The 18,049-nt window shown below is 44.0% G+C and overlaps 1 protein-coding gene across 6 annotated transcripts in view; it reads right to left on the bottom strand.

The window, feature by feature from the left end:
• Positions 1-18,049, bottom strand: part of SASH1 (SAM and SH3 domain containing 1) — a 256,101-nt gene that overhangs the window by 32,048 nt on the left and 206,004 nt on the right. For 3 of the 6 annotated variants that reach the window (XM_061130417.1, XM_061130415.1, XM_061130416.1), the window contains one exon: positions 4,826-4,958. In XM_061130417.1, coding sequence (XP_060986400.1) covers positions 4,826-4,958 — 133 coding nt within the window. Of the gene's footprint in view, positions 1-4,825; positions 4,959-5,100; positions 5,125-5,569; positions 5,782-10,004; positions 10,420-18,049 lie in introns of those variants that run through there. The other 3 variants (XM_061130419.1, XM_061130420.1, XM_061130421.1) reach the window with 3 other exon arrangements.

Raw genomic sequence — 18,049 nt, 5'->3', positions numbered from 1 at the left:
CTTTACAGACCTATTAAAAATGCCACTTGGAAACTCTAAGTCCATCCATAACACAATATTCCTTAGCATTTAACGATCATTATCCTCCCCAGTTTGCCAGGGCAGTCCTCAGAAGCTAAGAATCGGAATCGTTCTCCCTTCTGAAAGGTGCTCCTGTTGATCTGGTTGGCTTTTTACAGTCAGAGTGTGATGAGTGCCATGTGGCTGACAGTGATTTTTTTTATTGGTACACGTGCCGTTTAAGTAATTAAATCACCAAGGGAGAAGTCAGGGTGAAGAAGCACCATAAAGGGTCGTAGCCTGCAAAGGCAACTGACAAATGGTCCCCGCTTGACAGGCTGAACACTAAAAGCTGGGGAACGGGATGATCCAAGCCAGGCATTCCCATCGACACAGGCCCTGCTACAAAGCGGCAAGGGCGTTTAAGGGCCTGGACACGCAGGCAGCCTCATGGAGTGTTCCATTTCATCTCAAGGATTCCAGCTCTGGAAGCCTTCACTGGAACCAGGTATCCAGCCAAGCCTTTCAGAGCCCAGTGGAAAGGTTTGGACTTGCTGGCAGGAAAACTGAGTTCTTTTCTGCATGTGTTATGTGAACAGATGTGAGAAAAGAAATAGGTCAAACTCTGGGTGTAGTGATCCTAACTGGCTCTTGTCCCTTTAATTATCGATATAAGGAAACTTTTGAGCACTGCGGCTTCCTGCCAGCTGAACTGTGAAGAGGAAAAAATACCAAGTTCCTTGGAACAGAAGGATGGCACTAAATATACCAGCTGGGACGAGGGTGCCAGTGTGTGGCTAAATGTCAGTGATAAAGGAAAAGGACAGCTCTCTCCAGAGGAGGGGAAAGATGAGCGACTGGTAACAGGCCTTTAAAGTTCCAAAAGTTTCTTAAATTAACTGATGGGAATTACAGTTACAAATATAAAGAGAAAAAAAGCACGGCTGCTATTAAATACAGCCCAAGACTGACTTTGAGGTCAAGGAGATAGTGGTGGGGAGAGACTCAAAACTATGTCCGGTTCAAAGTTCTCCATAATCTACAGCATAAATATATTCGCTCGAGAATTATTCTTGGATCTTTCAAGGAAGTTTAAAACCCAGGGCCCTGGTTCTGATGGACACTGGCCAGATTAGAATGCTTCCTGCTCCCTCCTCAGGACACCTGACTAATATGTTGCTGGAAGTAAAATATGGCAACCTCTTCCAGATACAATCTACCCTTCACTTCCAGGGGTGAAGTGACGGGGTTGAAAGACACAGCCTAGGGACAGGGGCAGCCTGACAGTAGACTTCTCCCTAAAAATAGTCCAATAACGGATCATGGCTTCCACATTTAGCCCATGTGTCCATGGAGGTGTGCAAAGGTCCTTAAGGTCTTAAGGGGATTTGGGGAAGTTAAGGACCTATCACTCAGAACAGTTCTGGAAATTTTCTAGATTCTGTATTTGGGGTTGTCATCAGAGATTCCACTACTTCCGTGTCACATATGAGTTTGGAAGCAGCTGGTTCACACATGCCCATGACATAAGTAGCTCCACTTCCTGGTTCTGGCACATCAGCATCTGGTAAAGAGTTTGCAGGGAAACAGGGCAAAAGGTCCCAAAGAGGACACCTTAGCCTGTGCTACGGGCAGTCCCCATGTGCTATGGGTTCTTCCATCCTTGCCAGACCCAAGGCCTGAAATCCCAGTCCGTACTGGAGTCCTTGGTGTTTAGGGTATTACTTCTCCCATTCACCTCTGACTTGAAAGTACAACTATCATACTGGAAAAACAACAATCAAGATGTGCTCAACCTCATCATCATCTGGGGTATGAGTTGCTTCTTGCTCAGCTGAGATGAGAGTAAGTCATTTTGACAGCAGGAAGGAGATAGGGTATGAGATGACTTAAAGCCCAAAACACAGATTCTAGCTCTAGCCATGCCACCCACTGTCTCCACCACCATGGACAACTACTTCATCTGTTTCCTCACCTGTCATAATGCCTACCTATATTTATTTTATTTTAATGGCCATGCCATGAAGCTTGCAGGATCTTAGTTCCCCAACCAGGGATTCAACCTGGACCACAGCAGTGGAAAGTGCCAAGTCCTAATCACTGGACCACCAGGGAATTCCCAAGACCTACCTATTTTAGTAATATCTATTATAAGGATATTGGAGGATAAAATTAAATGAAAAGAGATAGGTGAAGGTACTTTGTATGCTGAACAACACTGTACAAAAGCTAGTGATTCATTAGCAGGTTACAGGTGAACTGGAGTAATGAAGGAAGGGAAAAGACACAGAAATGACCGGATAAAGGGCACTGCCCTGGCCTGCAACTCACATTGTCTGGGGTCACCCACGCACCAGATAAGGACTCACTACTCTAGTTACAAAAGTCTGGACGAATTGTAACTCTCCGGGCTTTTCCAAGACTCCAAAGCTGGGGAGTGAGAGATGGGCTGGGAGCAGAGAGCACACTCAGGATCTAGAGGAGTCAGGCTGCTCAGACTTAATTCCAGGGCTCTGTCCAGCTGGCTCGGTGACCATGAGTATATTACTTCCCCTCTTTGTGTCCATCTGAGTTTCCTCATTTCACAAATGAGGGCAGCATCAGTGTCTGCCTCTGGTGACTATTCTGAAGATGACATATTACAAGGAGCTGTAAGATGACATGTAAAAATCGGAAGTGTTTAGGAAAGTGGCTGGCACACAGAAGGCTCTCAGGAAATGCTTGTTATTATTCAGAAAACTTAGCATTGACACAGGCATGCGGAAATCAAAAGGATCCAGGGGCGGAAGGTCCAGGGGCGGAAGGAGGGAGTGTGGGGACTATGAATCTCTCCAGCTTCACAAAGAAGGTGCCCGGGTGGCCTCTGTGTACCAGCATGAGCTCTCTTGCTAACAAGGAAGAGTTCCACCACGCAGAGCAAGGAGGAGTTTCCAATCTAGCACAGTGGTGTTGGAGGCAGACTGCAGCGGATGCCCTGAACTGTACACACACCTGGGACCTCTCCTGGTGACAGCAGCAAGCCTGGTCAACAGCACCCCGGATGCTGGACCCCAGAACTGCCACTTGGGATTAAACTCACCAAAGCCATCTTGCATCTACGACATCTAATTCATGCCCAGATGAATCAAAGTTCAATGCTGAAAGTCCATAGAGTTATTACCTTTTACCCTATAGTGACCTCTTTTGGTACACTTTCCCTTTTTCTCATTTATGGCTCTCAGAGATAGCTGAATTGATTGATTCTGACATAAACACACAAATGAGAATATTTCTGTGCTTTTATGAGCCCCAACACACATGACTATCACATACAAAGGGGGTCCTGGGTGGTAGGCACGGGACCATGTACTTCACCCATTTATCTCACTTATGGACAAGACCCACCAATCTATGCATGATAGATGAGATTTAATTTTGGCATCTATGCATAAGGTTTGTTTTAAAATGAGATGCTCCCAAGGTTGAATGATGGCAATTCCATATGTTCCTACTTAATATTACCAAACGACACTGTGTGTGATTTCAGTAGACCTGCCATGGGAGAGGAAGTCAGACTGTGTGTTCTGTTCTGTGGAATCATGACAGACAGGCAGGTATTAAAACAGCCAAATGTAAACAGCACCGCACCTGGAATTACCATGTAAAAGACACCCAGATGCAACCCTGGAATTAAACAGAACTCTAAGAAACTGGCTATAAGGCAGATAGTGTCTCCTTCCCTGCTTCTCTGGTCTCTTTCCCCTTTCCTTTCAATCTTCACTTTCGCATAGTAACCCCCTGGCCTTCAATATTCCTCCAGAGGATTAAAACCAATAAATAATTACATCAAACAAAAAATTTCAAAACGCCAAAAACAGCAACAGGAAACCCTCATCTATGTAAATAAAGGAGAATTCCGTTCCCTCCAAGGTGCGATTTGATTTAGGTACAACAAAAGAGCCTCTACAATGGCATTTTTTTAAATCTACATGTTAAAATTTTGAACTTCCCCACAATGTCAATGTGACATTTTAACAAGTCACATGCTTTTAAAAAGAATATAAAAAATTCTATCTAGCATTTCTTTCAATCACTAATGGTTTCTCAAACAGGAAATCTTACTCTTTTGTAACTTTTGGGGAGACTTTTACAAGATGCTGCAAATGAACTTTACTAACAGTAAGAAAGACAGACAAGGTTGAGATTTAAACTGTCATAATTACACTTCAAAGGTTAACTATTCAATACAATAAATCCAAGTTCATGTCCCTTTTGACATTATGGCTTCATCTGATGAGTGGCTTGGCCAGGAACCTGGCTCTTAAAGCATTTAGAATGGGAGGTCCTTAAAGCCTCTTTGGAACTGAGACTTGGGATCGTTAACAGCGAGAAGAAATCATCCCTCAGATCTGAAAGGACACTAAGTGCCCTGTTTGTTAGATGCTTGTTTGAGGTGGAGATATATTAAATTTGGACTAAATTCACTGGGTGAGACCCATAGTCCTTTGGGAGCCGAGGCTCACACTCAGAAGATGTTCTAAAATAAAAGTTTATATAAAATGGTATAAGGTCCAACTGAAAGCAGAAGCACATCTTGAGAAGATTTCATTGCCATACACTAGCCACTGCCCATCTTCGCACTATTTAAATAACTAAGCCTCGGGAATGCTGGAGGCCAGGATCCTACATTCCAGAAGGGACTCAGTGCTGCCTTGCTCACATGCAATCCCCAATTCCCCCTCTGCCAGCCTCAGCCAGAACCCATTTTTCCACTTTCGTATTTTCTGCTGAGACGGACCCCAGATGACTTGCTTTGGAATAAGTAGGGCAGAGTTTGCTTTATTACCTTCTGTGCTGGGCTTTTTCATTTCTTCCACCCTGATGAGTTTCTTTCTCACTCTGCGAGTGGAGTTTACCAGCTTGTGTAACCTCTTAAACTTCACCGACTCCTCGGTCTCATCCTCCGACTGTTCTCTTGACTGGCAAAGAAACAAAGGAAAAGTTAATCAGATAATTGCTGGGCGGAGCTCTGCCTCACTGCCAGTCTGAATTCTGGCACCTCCTCAGCTCAACCTGGGGCACCAACAAAGCCGCCCAACAGGTTCATAGAGAGACACGTACCATCATCTTAAGGTCTAATTTGGTGGAGAATTAGGTCCTAGGCACCCACCCCCCCCCCCCACACCGATGGCCTGGCCCGGCCTGGGGTGCGTTTGTCTCAGGGAATTCCCGGTGCTTTCTGGGAGAGCTCGGGCAGGATGCTCCTCTAGGCAGGCCCTGTAATTCCAGTTAACACTGCTGTGCTTTGGGCCAGCCTCTCCTCAGCCTGGCCCATCAGGGCTTGCTGTTTAACGTGGTCATCGACTACTTCTCCAAACCCAGAATCTGCTGAATTGTTCCAGTCCTCTCCGAAAATCAAAAACAGCAGGGCAGGAAAATGGAAGAGATGCAAAAAGCCATCCTCGGTCCCGTTCGTGGGGACTGTCTGCCATCCCTCCTTCCGCGTCTCCCAGCTCCTTCCAAGAGTTCCCAAGGAGAGCCTGGGGAAAGAGCCTGCATTCCTCCACGAGGGACAAGGGAAAAAGCTGACCTTTTCAGCCATACAGCCCAGTCCATATTCCCCAGCATCCCATTTCAGTTCTGCAGTGATTCAAGAATGCTCAGCCCAGCTGTTTTCCCTCAAGTATCAAACATTACAGAGAGGGGAAGAAAAAAAAAGTCTCGGCAGCAATGACCCAAGCGAAAAACAATCCTTTCCTTGTGAACAAAATGAGGCTTTCGCTTCCAAGTCAGCTCCAACATTCAACAGGCAGCTTCCTCTGTTTTATCTGCTCAAAATGTGAAAAAGCAAAAGGAGGCTCCAAGTCAATGGACGTGCGGCCCGGGCCGGGCGCGCCGGCATCCTCGGGGGCGCAGAGCCGGGCGGAAGTGCGCAGCCTCGCCACAGCCCCGGCCGCTCCGGGCAGCTCCAGCTCACCCCGCGCATCCTGCCAACAACTTTCCCTCGGTTTCCTCCAACCTAGCTCGCTGACAGAGCGGGGAGAGACATGCCTCCAACCAAAACCAAACCACGTCTCCGAACCCAAGTCTAATATGGAGCCCTCCCCCCCTCCAAGAAATGCTCTCACGAATCCCAATTTTATAGAAGCTAAATTGGGAAGCAAGAGTGAGCAGAGAACAGTTCAGGAGGAAATGAGGTAGAGATTCTTGTAATTACTTAGGCAGAAAAATAGTGTCTGCTGTGAGTCCACAAATATTTCTGTAAGCACTCTGGCCCTCGTCAGGGATATACGACCCATTTCCTGGCCTCTGTCCTGGCCCTGGGGTTCCCAGCATTGGAGCCATTGTACTTTCTCCCTGCAAGACTATAAGCAAACCATTCACTTGTTAAAGAATAATTATTATAACCCATGAAATGGCAAGTCATCAGGACAGGGGTATTTCTCAGACTTTCCTTCTGTGAAGTATATCAGTATCTACTTCCAATTTCTCTAAAAAAGCAAAAGGTTCTAGGTAAAATGTTGCATACACATTTCAGAATTAAAGTTAACTGCTGGTAATGAAGAGTAGACATTAGACCCCCAGATAATCAGGGAAGGAGGACTCACTGCATGCTGGCCATCATGCTTAATGCATTTGGTCTAAAACTTAAAAGGTAACACATTAAAATAATAAGTACAGCTTCTACTACATAATTGTCTAATTGGAACTTTACTTTTTCTTGCATGACTGTGTGTGATGGGACAGTCAGAGTGGTCAACCAGAGGAATGAGAACTTGGTTAACCCCTCCTTCTGGGTAATCAGCACCTTAACAAAACCACAGTGCGTGGAATTATACATAAACACTGAAAACCATTCTGCCTCCTTGATGTCTCTCAAAAACCAAGTACTTCTAATAGAAGAAGAGTCAACATTCAACCACAGAAAGTTTCTGTACCTACACATCTAGACTGTCTATAACCCTCACATTAAAAATTCTAAAGTCACGTGGAAATGAAATAAGCATGTGTGTGTGTGCATGCTAAGTTGCATCAGTCGTGTCCAACTCTTTGCAACCCTATGGACTGTAGTCCGCCAGGCTTCTCTGTCCAAGGGATATGGACTGTAGTCCGCCAGGCTCCTCTGTCCAAGGGATATGGACTGTAGCCTGCCAGGCTCCTCTGTCCAAGGGATTCTCCAGGCAAGAATACTGGAGTAGATTGCCATGCCCTCCTCCAGGGGATCTTCCCAACCCAGGGATCGAACCAACATCTCTTACATCTCCTGCATTGACAGGGAGGTTCTTTACCACTGGCACCACCTGGGAAGCCCCGAAATAAGCACAGGTTGTTCAGAAGCAAGATTCAGGAAGTTACATCATAGAATGAATATCACTCATACTCATACTCAATGGGGTTGCTGGTGGTGGTGTGTAGGGGTGGGAAGGGGAGTAAAAAGAGAAAGGGGATCTGGAAAGGGATAATACAAAAATCTTGAGTCATAAAGACACAAATCACTTGTAGGAAACATACAATCGGAAGGAACTTTTCAGGAAGAAGTCAAAATAGTTAAACCAGGACAACAGATTTAAAGGCAATGACACCTCCCCAACCCCACTAGTCCTGCTTTCCTCTTCTCAAATTCACTGGGGTGAAAAAGAACATATTCCAGGTACTTATTTCATTACTTTCACATGTTCCATCTATTTTTTGAGAAAGAACTCTTCAGAATTTTGAATTGTTATTTTTATTTTTCTTGAAAAAAAAATTAAAAAGTTTGGAGGCATTTGCCACTGACAAATCACAAATCATGGCAACCAATAACTTTCTTTGCAGTAGCATGTTTGGGGATACTCAACAAGATAGATGATGCAGCACTATTTATATGAAGAGAAGTGTAGGATAAAAATCAGTCATTCAAGAAATATATGTATATCTTATTATTATCATTTTAAAAATAGAAAATCTCCTCTTAGTGAGCCCAGAGTAACTGGCGGTGAACAGTATATCCCAAGGATGCTTTTTATTGAGAGAGGTGTTGACTTCTCACTTCCTCCTGAGTCCAGAGGAAGAAGACTTGTGAAATATTTGCCTTAAAAAAATCCTCTCCAGCTGTTTCAACATAAAGACTCTGTAAACGGCATGCATTTTTCTTTTAAACTAGGCAGTAAAGCTTAAATTCCTCATTTCATGTTTCTCCTTTTAAATACACATGTGCCACTTCCCAAGTGTTGGAAAAAAGAGACTTGTCTTTTTATTCAGAAAATACACCCCCAGAAATGTACGTGTGAGATGGGGGTGTGAAAATCTCCTTTCAGTTTTTTAAAATTAAGAAATAGATATGTGTATATAAAGGAAATCCTCATACTTAGAGGAACTTTGTAGAAGATGAAGGAAATCAGCATTGAATATAAAATGAATGACTGATTTCAAGAAAGAGAGTCAGAGCTATTATAAAACCAGGTTTTAAATAAACTAGAGAGAAAAAAATATCAGTATACGTTTATACACATTCAAACACAAGATGGTATCGCCTACCCTCCCTGTCTTGGCCCAGGTCAGAGTACTAAAATAAACTTTAATTTGACCAGATTTTAAATTAGAAGGTGGAAACTCAATCATCTGTATACAATCCTTCACCTCTGAACCTTTAGTAGAAAAGGCAATAGATTTATCCCACCAAAGGATGTGGGAAAGTGGATTTACAATATTGTAAATAGAAACATTTGATTTCCAGCCTCCCTCTTGCAGATTTTTCCACCAGAAAGCCCATATGGCTCAACTTTTAATTACTTTGGCTAATGCTATATGTAGTAATTCTGTGGTGAATGCTTAAGTGTTTCATTTCTGGTTTCCATGGCAACATTACATCAGATTGCAGACAGCTGGCTCCACAGTTTTAAACCATAACAAATTGACCAAGCCAAGGCACAAAACTATAGCTGCTTTAAAGAGAGAGTACACCATTCTCCCGCCAGGGTGCTGAATGAGGAGACTATGGGGCCCGTTTGGCTTGCAACGGAGGGTGGAGCCTCCCTCTTTCTCAGCTTCTTTTGGAATATGTGCGTCCTTGACACATCTGCAATGTTCTAATGGGAAAGACATGGAGCCAGCGAGGAGAACTTTTTATAACACAGCTACATTAAGGACAATCAGAAAAAAAGGGAACACAATTAACAGCATCTGTAGATACAAAAATGCGTGCCGGAGCAAAGTGAAAGCATGGCCTTACTGATCAAACTGAAGCCTGTCACTGCCGGTCCTAACAGATGCTTCACTTGCCCCTGACCTTGTAACAAACAGTTCTTGCAAACGGTGATGCACTAGAACAAATGCTTTCCAAAAGCTGCGTGGCAGAGTCCTGCAGGCAAAGCAGTAACGTCTTGTAATAAAGACTAATCTGAACTTGCAAGGAGCAACTAGAACCCTTTGGGGGACCGCTGGAGACCTTGCTGAGCACAGGATTACAGCTGCACCTTCTGCAGAAACACACTCACTCAGCTTGCTTCCCCAGCTCCAAACATGTCCTGACTAAGTCAACGTATCTCCCCCGGAGCCACACAGGGAACACTACATTTATGCACTTCTGAAAAGTATTTTGAAATTGGCAAGGTATTCACCTGTGAAAGTCACACGATGTCAATGGTACTAAGCCTTCATGTTAGGAGAAGGAAACCGATCCTCTTTAGGAGAAAAGCCGTGTGCAACACTGTCCAAAGCCAAGTCTTTTGTGTGAAAAACCTCCGCAAGTGGCAACTAAGCTCCCAACCCATGTACACCCAACCCTTCCTAGCCTGCTTTATTCTCAATAATAATCACTCCTCTCCCACCAAAAGCTATGCCTTAGTCGAATGAGGAAGCTAGGAAAGAATGCGCTGGGTTACAAGGTATGGAAGTAAGTAAGGGACTAGAAGGAAGAATCAAGAGGAACTTCAACAGGAAAGGGGGAAGCATCATAGTCAGGAATGATGAAAAAAGCTTTTACTTGAAGTGACAGAAGCACAGTCCCCCCACTCCCCGGCATGAAATGAGTCCAGAGAACTTACCGGCTTCGGCATTGAGCAGGCCTCGGGGGTGATGCTGAGCGTGTCCGGGACCCCCACCCCCTCCCGACTCGGAGCGCGTCTTCACTCCCACTCGACCCCTCCGTAATCGCAAAGTGATGGTGAGGCTCTCCCGGACCATGCTCCCTGGGAGTTACATGATCGGGCAGGCTCCGCCGGGACAGCTTACGATCCGAAGAAGAAAGTGAAGACACTGGTTTCAATTAGCCGCTTGCTGCCTGCTGACTGATCCCCCAGTTCCTCGCTCACTGCATAACTTGTAAGAAAGGCATAAGTCATCAGCTCTAAGCAAATCTCCTATTCACCACAAGGAAAAAAGGGAGTGTTGTACGTGGCAAACAATCCCTGTTTTCACTGACGAAGGCTCCCTGACCTCCTGCTGGCCTCCAGTTCCTTAATTACTGTCTATGGAATTCCAGAGAAAGAAAAAAAAAAAAAAGAACGCGAGAATCTGAGCAAGTCCGGGACAAGGACTCACCCTCACAAGTGACTGAACTGAAAAAAGATCTCTTTTGCAGATAAGTCTTCTCAACACCCCCCGAAGGGAGTCGTCAGGATTGAAAATAGACACCTTCCTAGGGCTATTTTTGAACCTCCCGAATTAAAACTTATGATTGTGGTTTTGTCCTAAAGTTGTCACTTTCTGTGTCTCTCCCTGCTTTTTATTCTTTCCGTTTTAGCCACTAGAGTAAATGTAGGATGTTTCTCCTTCATTGATGCTTCTAAAACTGTCTTACCTAACTGTTTGAATGATCAGTGGTTTCGGAGCAGCTGAGTTCTCCTGGATTCTAAAATTTGAGCATGGGGACTCTGTCACAAGATGGTCACTTAATTTTCTCAGGGCTGTCTAGGGAGCAACATCATATGCTGCTACTTAAACAGAACATCATTTCAAAAGGCAGGACTGAAAACCCCTATGAAGAATCCAAAACATGGGTTGCAGGCCATGTCTGTATTTTCAAGGCTAAATTCACTCAGTTGGGGAAGTCATGTATTCCCACTGCAGTCTGAACTGCTCACTCCTAGGTGCCTCTCCCACCGTGAGGATCTTTATTTACACTATGCAAGCCCCACCCCCCCAACTCTTTTTGGGTCATCACATAGCAGAGATCCCAGGGGGTACCACTGACCACCAGAGCTCCTTTTCCTGGGCACCTTTCCTGTTCTTCCTTGGGTTCCTGGGGCATCTCTCACTCTGCATGAGGACTTCCCAGGTGGCGCTAGTAGTAAAGAACCTGTCTGCCAATGCAGGAGATATAAGAGACTTGGGTTCGATCCCTGGGTGAGGAAGATCCCCTGGAGGAGGGTATGGCAACCCACTCCAGTATTCTTGCCTGGAGAATGCCATGGACAGAGGAGCCTGGCGGGCTACAGTCCATGGGGTCACAAAGAGTCAGACACGACTGAAGCGACTTAGCACACACACGTGTACCCTTCATGAAACTCCCTTCCCCCAATTTTTCTGCCCCCCAAAGCGTCTCCTCCCATCATTTATGGAACTTTCTTCCCTAGGCTGCTTCTTCCCCATTTCACAAAGCTGTTTCCCTGACGCCCTCTCTGGTTTCACATATGCCCCCTTCCCACTGCCATCTGAGAAGCCCCACGTGTACCACAAATGGTGACAGGTGCTTTCCCAATGTCAGACTTCAAACACCTGGATTTATCAAACGCTCACAACTCCCAGGCTCTGGGCTAAGGATCTGCATGCATGACCTGGTCTCCCAGATGGTAAATGGCAGAGGGCGATGGGGATGCTTCATGGCTTCGCTCCTGCACCACCGTAACTCTACCCGGGCTTTCTTCACCCAGGACTGACAAATGCACTGCATGCATCATCCTGCTTAGAATTCCTTAAGGCTGTCAGTAGACATCTCACTTGAATTTCTTTGTTACTTCATGAAAACTAAGAAAATGTGTACGCCCCAAAGATGGTGGGGAAATACTCCTCGATGCTGGAGCAAGAACAGCCTGAGATTAATTTCCAAGTCCTCCAGCAAATCCCTCTATTCCTATGGAGCTTGGTGTTCCTCCACATACATTTGGTCTAATAACATTTGTCTTAAAGTGTTGTTTTTACAATAGTGTACACAACTGCATACAATTGACCACTGGAGCTCGGTAATAAGTGCTTATTACATCTGCATTCTCTCTACTGTTGATCGGAATTCAAGCACCTATTTTAATTCTTATAAACTGCTGTTTTAGGTGCCAATGTAGATAGCAAAGGCAAGGAAAACGCATGAAAGCAAGTGATGATGACCAACGTTTGAGGCTGAGTCTGAACAGGTTTTGAGACGCACAGATTCTGAGCAGCACTCAGAGCCAGAACACAGGAGTCCCATAGACACAGGTTGAGGTCCCCTTTAAGCCACTTTGAACTCTCATTTATAAAATAGGCAGTGGCAAACCTCCTAGGGTTCTTGAGAAGATGAAGGGAGACTTTGACTGGGAGGGGAGCCTGTTAGGTTGCAAAGGCTCTGTAATGTAAGACCGCGGGAGCCAGGCATTGATGAGCCAGGTTCTGGGAAGCAGGTGAAAGATAGGCTCTGTCTCCCATTTGTCCTCCCAGTGGCCTCCTACTCCTTACTCAGCATTTTTAATGGTGACAGGAGGAGTCAGATATTTATGGAGACACTTCATGTGGAAAGCCACGTATGCAGGGTGCCCATGGGGGGCCTTTGGCAAATAATCCATGCACAGTTTCAAGAAGTTGAGACTCTCCAGCCCCGTAGCTCCCAGCCCTTGCTCTGTATTAGAGGAAATCTCAGGATATTTGAAAAATTAGGCCACCCTTGGGAAGTTTCTTGGTGGAGGCAAGATGGAAACAGGGCAGATCCACTTCACGAAGGAGGCGCATCGCTGGTCTTGTTCACTGGGTAGTGGACTTGAACTTACCCAGCACACAAGAGGTGTGCAGATTTGCAGAGGACAGATTTGAACATCCAACTCCCACTCTACGGGAATACTCTTTAGGTCCCCAGAGCAAAGTTCAAAGGCCACATTGTGAATGTAGGACTGCGTGGTCAGAGCTCTCATCTCCAACTTCTGGGTACCTGTGCTCAGCTATGTGGATACTATGTGGGAACAGCTACTCACAGGGCCTGGTTCTCATCCTCCAACTTCCTCACAGCACCTCAGACACCCCATCTCTCATGTGCCTGCATACCTCTGCACTTGTTGGTTCCTTTCTGGGATAATCTCTGCCTGCCCCATCTACGTCCCTAGCTCCTACTCATCCTTCAAGATTCAGTTCATGCGTCACCTCCTCTGGAAAGCCTTCCTGGCTTCTTCCTCATCTTCCTTATGCCGGGTGGTTGCCTAGCAGCCCACCAGAGTACCTTGGGACTGACCTCAGTATGTTATCGCACTATCATTAGCCCTTCACTAAACTTCAAGAAGACAAAGAGCATTGTCATTTCCATGTCTCTGTCTGTATTTCAGTAACATTTATTGTTTATCTCTAACACGTGATCTATTTTTCATCAGAAATTTTGGAAAATATAGATACAGGAGAAAAGAAAATGCTTATATTTTCCTAATCAGAAACATCAGTAACATTTTGGCTTATTTTTTCGTGTGCGTGCACATGTGCACACACATACACACACACAATACACCTCTGTTACTTTTTTTTAAAATAAACAAACAAAAAGAATGACCTTGTGATCTTTAGCTGCTCCAGCCCCCACAGTCACAGTCACTATCAAGGTCCCCAAAGCCTCCCTCACATGAACACAGGTGCAAACAGAAACAAAATGCCCACTTATAATTGTGACCCTCTTTGAGGGCATTGTTGCTTTCAAGGTTTGCTTTGGAGAAACCCTGGGGTTCTCAATATACACTGCTCAAACTGTTTTATAACCTATTTTTAAAAATTAATGTTTTGAACATCTGCCGACATCAACAAATATTTAGCAAATAAAATATAACAATGCATTAATGATTCAATGGTATTCAGTCACGGACATCTACTATAATTTACTTAAATAATGCCCTCAATCATGGAACATTTGCATGTTTCTAATTTTTCAGCATTATAAAAAATACTCTGATGAACACTGTGTCATAAAATTTCTAATGTGCCTAGTACATCCTTTTTTTAGAATAAGTGATTAGATTGTTGAATTGATGGGTAAAGAATGGACATATCACTAAGTCTTTTGATATATTAATTTGCTCATAAGGAACATTTTATTATTTTAAATTCTCACAAGTAGTATAAAAAGAATACCTATTTCTGCACGTAACTGCCAACACTGAACATCATGATATTCTTTTCCATTTATAATAGATAGATATTTCCTGATTGAAATCAATGGATGGATGTACTGATTCAAAGTATTAGGAAGGGAAAAGAATAAAAAGTACATGAGTAAGCTGGCTTGACCTGGACTTACAAAGGTTATAATCTAAAAGTCTGGGGGTAGGAAGGTCCAAGAGAAATTCAGACATGTGATTACTATAAGTCAACTGTGATAAATGGGCAAGAGGAACCAAGAGATACAGGGGTTCAGAAATGGGTGAACTCATCTCTGGTTGGGGAAACTGAGACAAGCTTCAGTGAGGGGACAGGCATTTCCATGGCGTTGGGGGCATTTCCGAGTTCCTGTTGAGCCTAAAAGTCCACCGTTTACATGGCTCCCACTGACCTCACACGCCTGCCTCTCTGGACAGTCAAAGAAGAGCTCAGCTGATGCCGCTCCCTTTATAAACAGCATGTGACACGGATCAACAACAGCTTCACGGCTCTCCTCTTCTCCAAGTTGATTTCATAATCCCTCCAACATGCCTGATCTCCCTCCACTGGTCCAAGGGGTGATGCATTTGAGGTCACTCCCTACCTTAGGGGCAGTATATTGGCTCTGGCTGGGACTTTCATATCAGCACCACCAATCATTATCATCCGGCCATGGAGGGGGCCTTCCGGTCACAGCCATCCAGTTAATGTGCTATTCTTTATGTTTATAGAAAATTCGTTTCACTCTTTGAAGAAGTTAGAATTACTTTCAAAAGTGTTTATGAGTTGTCAGAGTAACTATATAAAATATGAAACACATTGTGGGCTTGTTTTTTTTTCCCCCTTATTTCACAAAGGAGTCAGGGGAGGACTCATCTGTTTAGCAAGAAATATTTTGCTCATTAGCTGGTGACATCATTGTCCTCTGAAATGAAGAGATTTTTGTCAGCATATGGAAAAAAAGATGAAATTCCATTCTTCTCCCAGAGGTGCAGTGTAACACTGAAATAATCTCTCCGGCAGTTTCAAAATTAACTAGTTGTCGCCAGATTTGAAGGCGGAGGAGAAGGAGGCAGAGGAGAAGATAATTACATGATACTTGTATTTGTAAAAAGTATGTGAGAATTTGAGTATTTGAGGTGATGTTACCATCCCCTAGAGGCAAAGGCTTGTCAGCACTTAATTCATTGAAAGAAACTATTGAAAAATGAACTATAAAGCCAAAGGAACAACAAAGGGATACTACAATCCCCAATAAACTCTCTTCTTTTGCTTAAAACTCACAAACTCTAAATTGCTTTTAATTACCCCCAAATAATGTTGCTACTTTCACTGTAAGGAAGGAAGAAAATATAAGACCTCAGGAATCTTACAGCCAAGTCTAGGGAGATTTCAGGAACAAGTAAACTCACCCATCATGATTCTGCAAGTTTCCATGGAGCAGAGAAAATGCCTTTCCTTCTCGTGAAAGCAGTTAGAGGAAGAGAGATGTTAAGTGAAGGAAAAGGAACCAACTTCCCCTTCATTCTGTAAATCTTTGGAAGACCTGACTGCTTGAGACTATGTCACCCTGCCCACAGGTCAGAGACCCCTGCTGGTCGTACAAAATAGGGAAGTTGAGTTGAGATGAAAACGTTATGGGAAAGTATGCAACAGTTCTATGGGTCTCTCTGTAAAGAGTGGGGGAGTGTTACCCAAAACACATCCATGGTGTCAGGCACACTAAAGACTAAAGCCAAACACAAAACCCACTCATTCCCAAGTGCCTTCCATTCTCACACAGCCCATGCCATGGAAAAAGGATGATTCAGAGCAAGACTGCCAACTAGGGCAATTACATAGGCGTTTGAGGCTCTAGTTTCTGGAGCTGATGGAAGTTTTCATCCCAGAAGCAGTAAGACTCCCAAGGGACTGGGTGGTGTTTGCAAAGTCACATTGCTTTTATGGCATCTTAGATGGACTGATTCATGGATCAGGCATGATGCCTTCTTGGAGAGGGCTGCTAAACAACCTTGACTAGGCACATGACGGTGTAAAAATAATGGAGAACTGATGGAGCCTGCATGGCAACGGAGGGAAGGTGAGGACACCAAGTTCTTTCCTCTGACCCAAACTTAGGCCACCAATCAGCATGGGCATCTGTTGAAGATGGAGGCAGGTGGGCCAATGGTGCCTCCCAGAGGCATGATCTATGACCTTAACATACTTCTCCTTATGTTTGTTGAATAAACAATAAGCAAATTTACTTCCAACAAGAAGAAATCTTGGCTGAATCCTTAGGAAATGAATCAGTTAGAGCTAAAAGGTTGTTTGTGGTCATCTAACTGGCAAAACAATCAGGTCATGATGACTGCTGAAAGTTAAATCACAGAATAACCTTCCCACAACAAGTAACAAAATGAGCAACAGCGCCCTAAAAAACACAATTACTAAAAACTGGCAAAAGTACTACACCAAGAGCATCCAAAGATATATAACCTAATATATTAAGCTTCAGAACTCCATGATCAAGCTAAGAAACAAATTTCTGAAGATACAGGAAAGGAAGTAAAGTGTGTGGGCTTCTCTATCTTCTGCTCTAGGAGCAGCAGAAACTGCTTCAGGAGAGGAATGAGTGAAAAGATGGAAAGTCAAGTGTAAAGCTTGTCTTGACTGGAATGAAGCCTTTAGAAATTCACCAGGAATGGGAGGAATGAATTAAAAGCAGGTTGGCTCTGGCAGACCCATTCTCCCAACCTTAAGCAAGCAACGTGAATAGTGATGCAGCATGTTTAGCAAACTCTTAGTAGAGAGAAGTCTGAGCCCAGGTATCCCAGTGAAGATCACATGCCACCTCAGTTTGGTTTGCCCCCTCCACGGGCTCTTACGTTAGGCTACAGCAACAACAGAGGCTTCCCAGGTGGCACTGGTGGTAAAGAACCCACCTGCCAATGAGAAGATACAGGAGATGAGCGTTTGATCCCTGGGTCAGGAAGATTCCCTGGAGAAGGAAATGGCAATCCACTCCAATATTCTTGCCTGGAGAATCCCACAGTGGGCTACAGTCCATAGTGTTGCAAAGAGTCAAACATGACTGAGCAACTTAGCATGCACACACATAGCAACAACAAACATGAATGGATCACAAAATAAATAAAGGAAAACCCTGCATCATCTGACAGTATGGCAAATGGGTCAAAAGGTGATCCTCATTATATCAGAACAAATAGAAAACATGACCTGAACTACCCAAGCATGATCAAAATGAAAAGAAATGCATGAAACTACGCAAACTGTAACAAGAAGGGGAAAGAGAGAGACAGAAAAGGCATGGACAAACACAACGATTTTATCTTTGATCCCCATCTCTCTATCAGAAGAAAACCAAACTCAAGGAACAGGAAGAAATCCTCAACAGTTGCTTCTCTTTATAAATAGTTTAAGAAGGATATGAATTCAATTAAATGAGGCCTCAAAGACAAGATGAAAAACATGATATGAATTTTAAAACTGCAATCATACAGGAAAGCAACCTAAATATCCATCGACAGAGGAACAGATAAAGATGTGGCATATATGTATGTACGTGTGTGTGTGTACACACACACACACACACACACACACACACACACACACACACACACACAATATGGAAAACTACGCAGTCATAAAAAAGAATGAAATAATGCCATCTGCAGCAACACAGATGGATGCAGAGATTATCATACTGAGTGAAGTAAATCAGAAAAAAGACAAATATCATATGATATCACTTATATGTACAATATAAAAAAAATACAAATGAACTTAT

This window comes from Dama dama, chromosome 26 (assembly GCF_033118175.1).
Source record: "Dama dama isolate Ldn47 chromosome 26, ASM3311817v1, whole genome shotgun sequence".
Taxonomy (NCBI): domain Eukaryota; kingdom Metazoa; phylum Chordata; class Mammalia; order Artiodactyla; family Cervidae; genus Dama; species Dama dama.
This window is presented reverse-complemented; position numbering and strand designations above follow the sequence as displayed.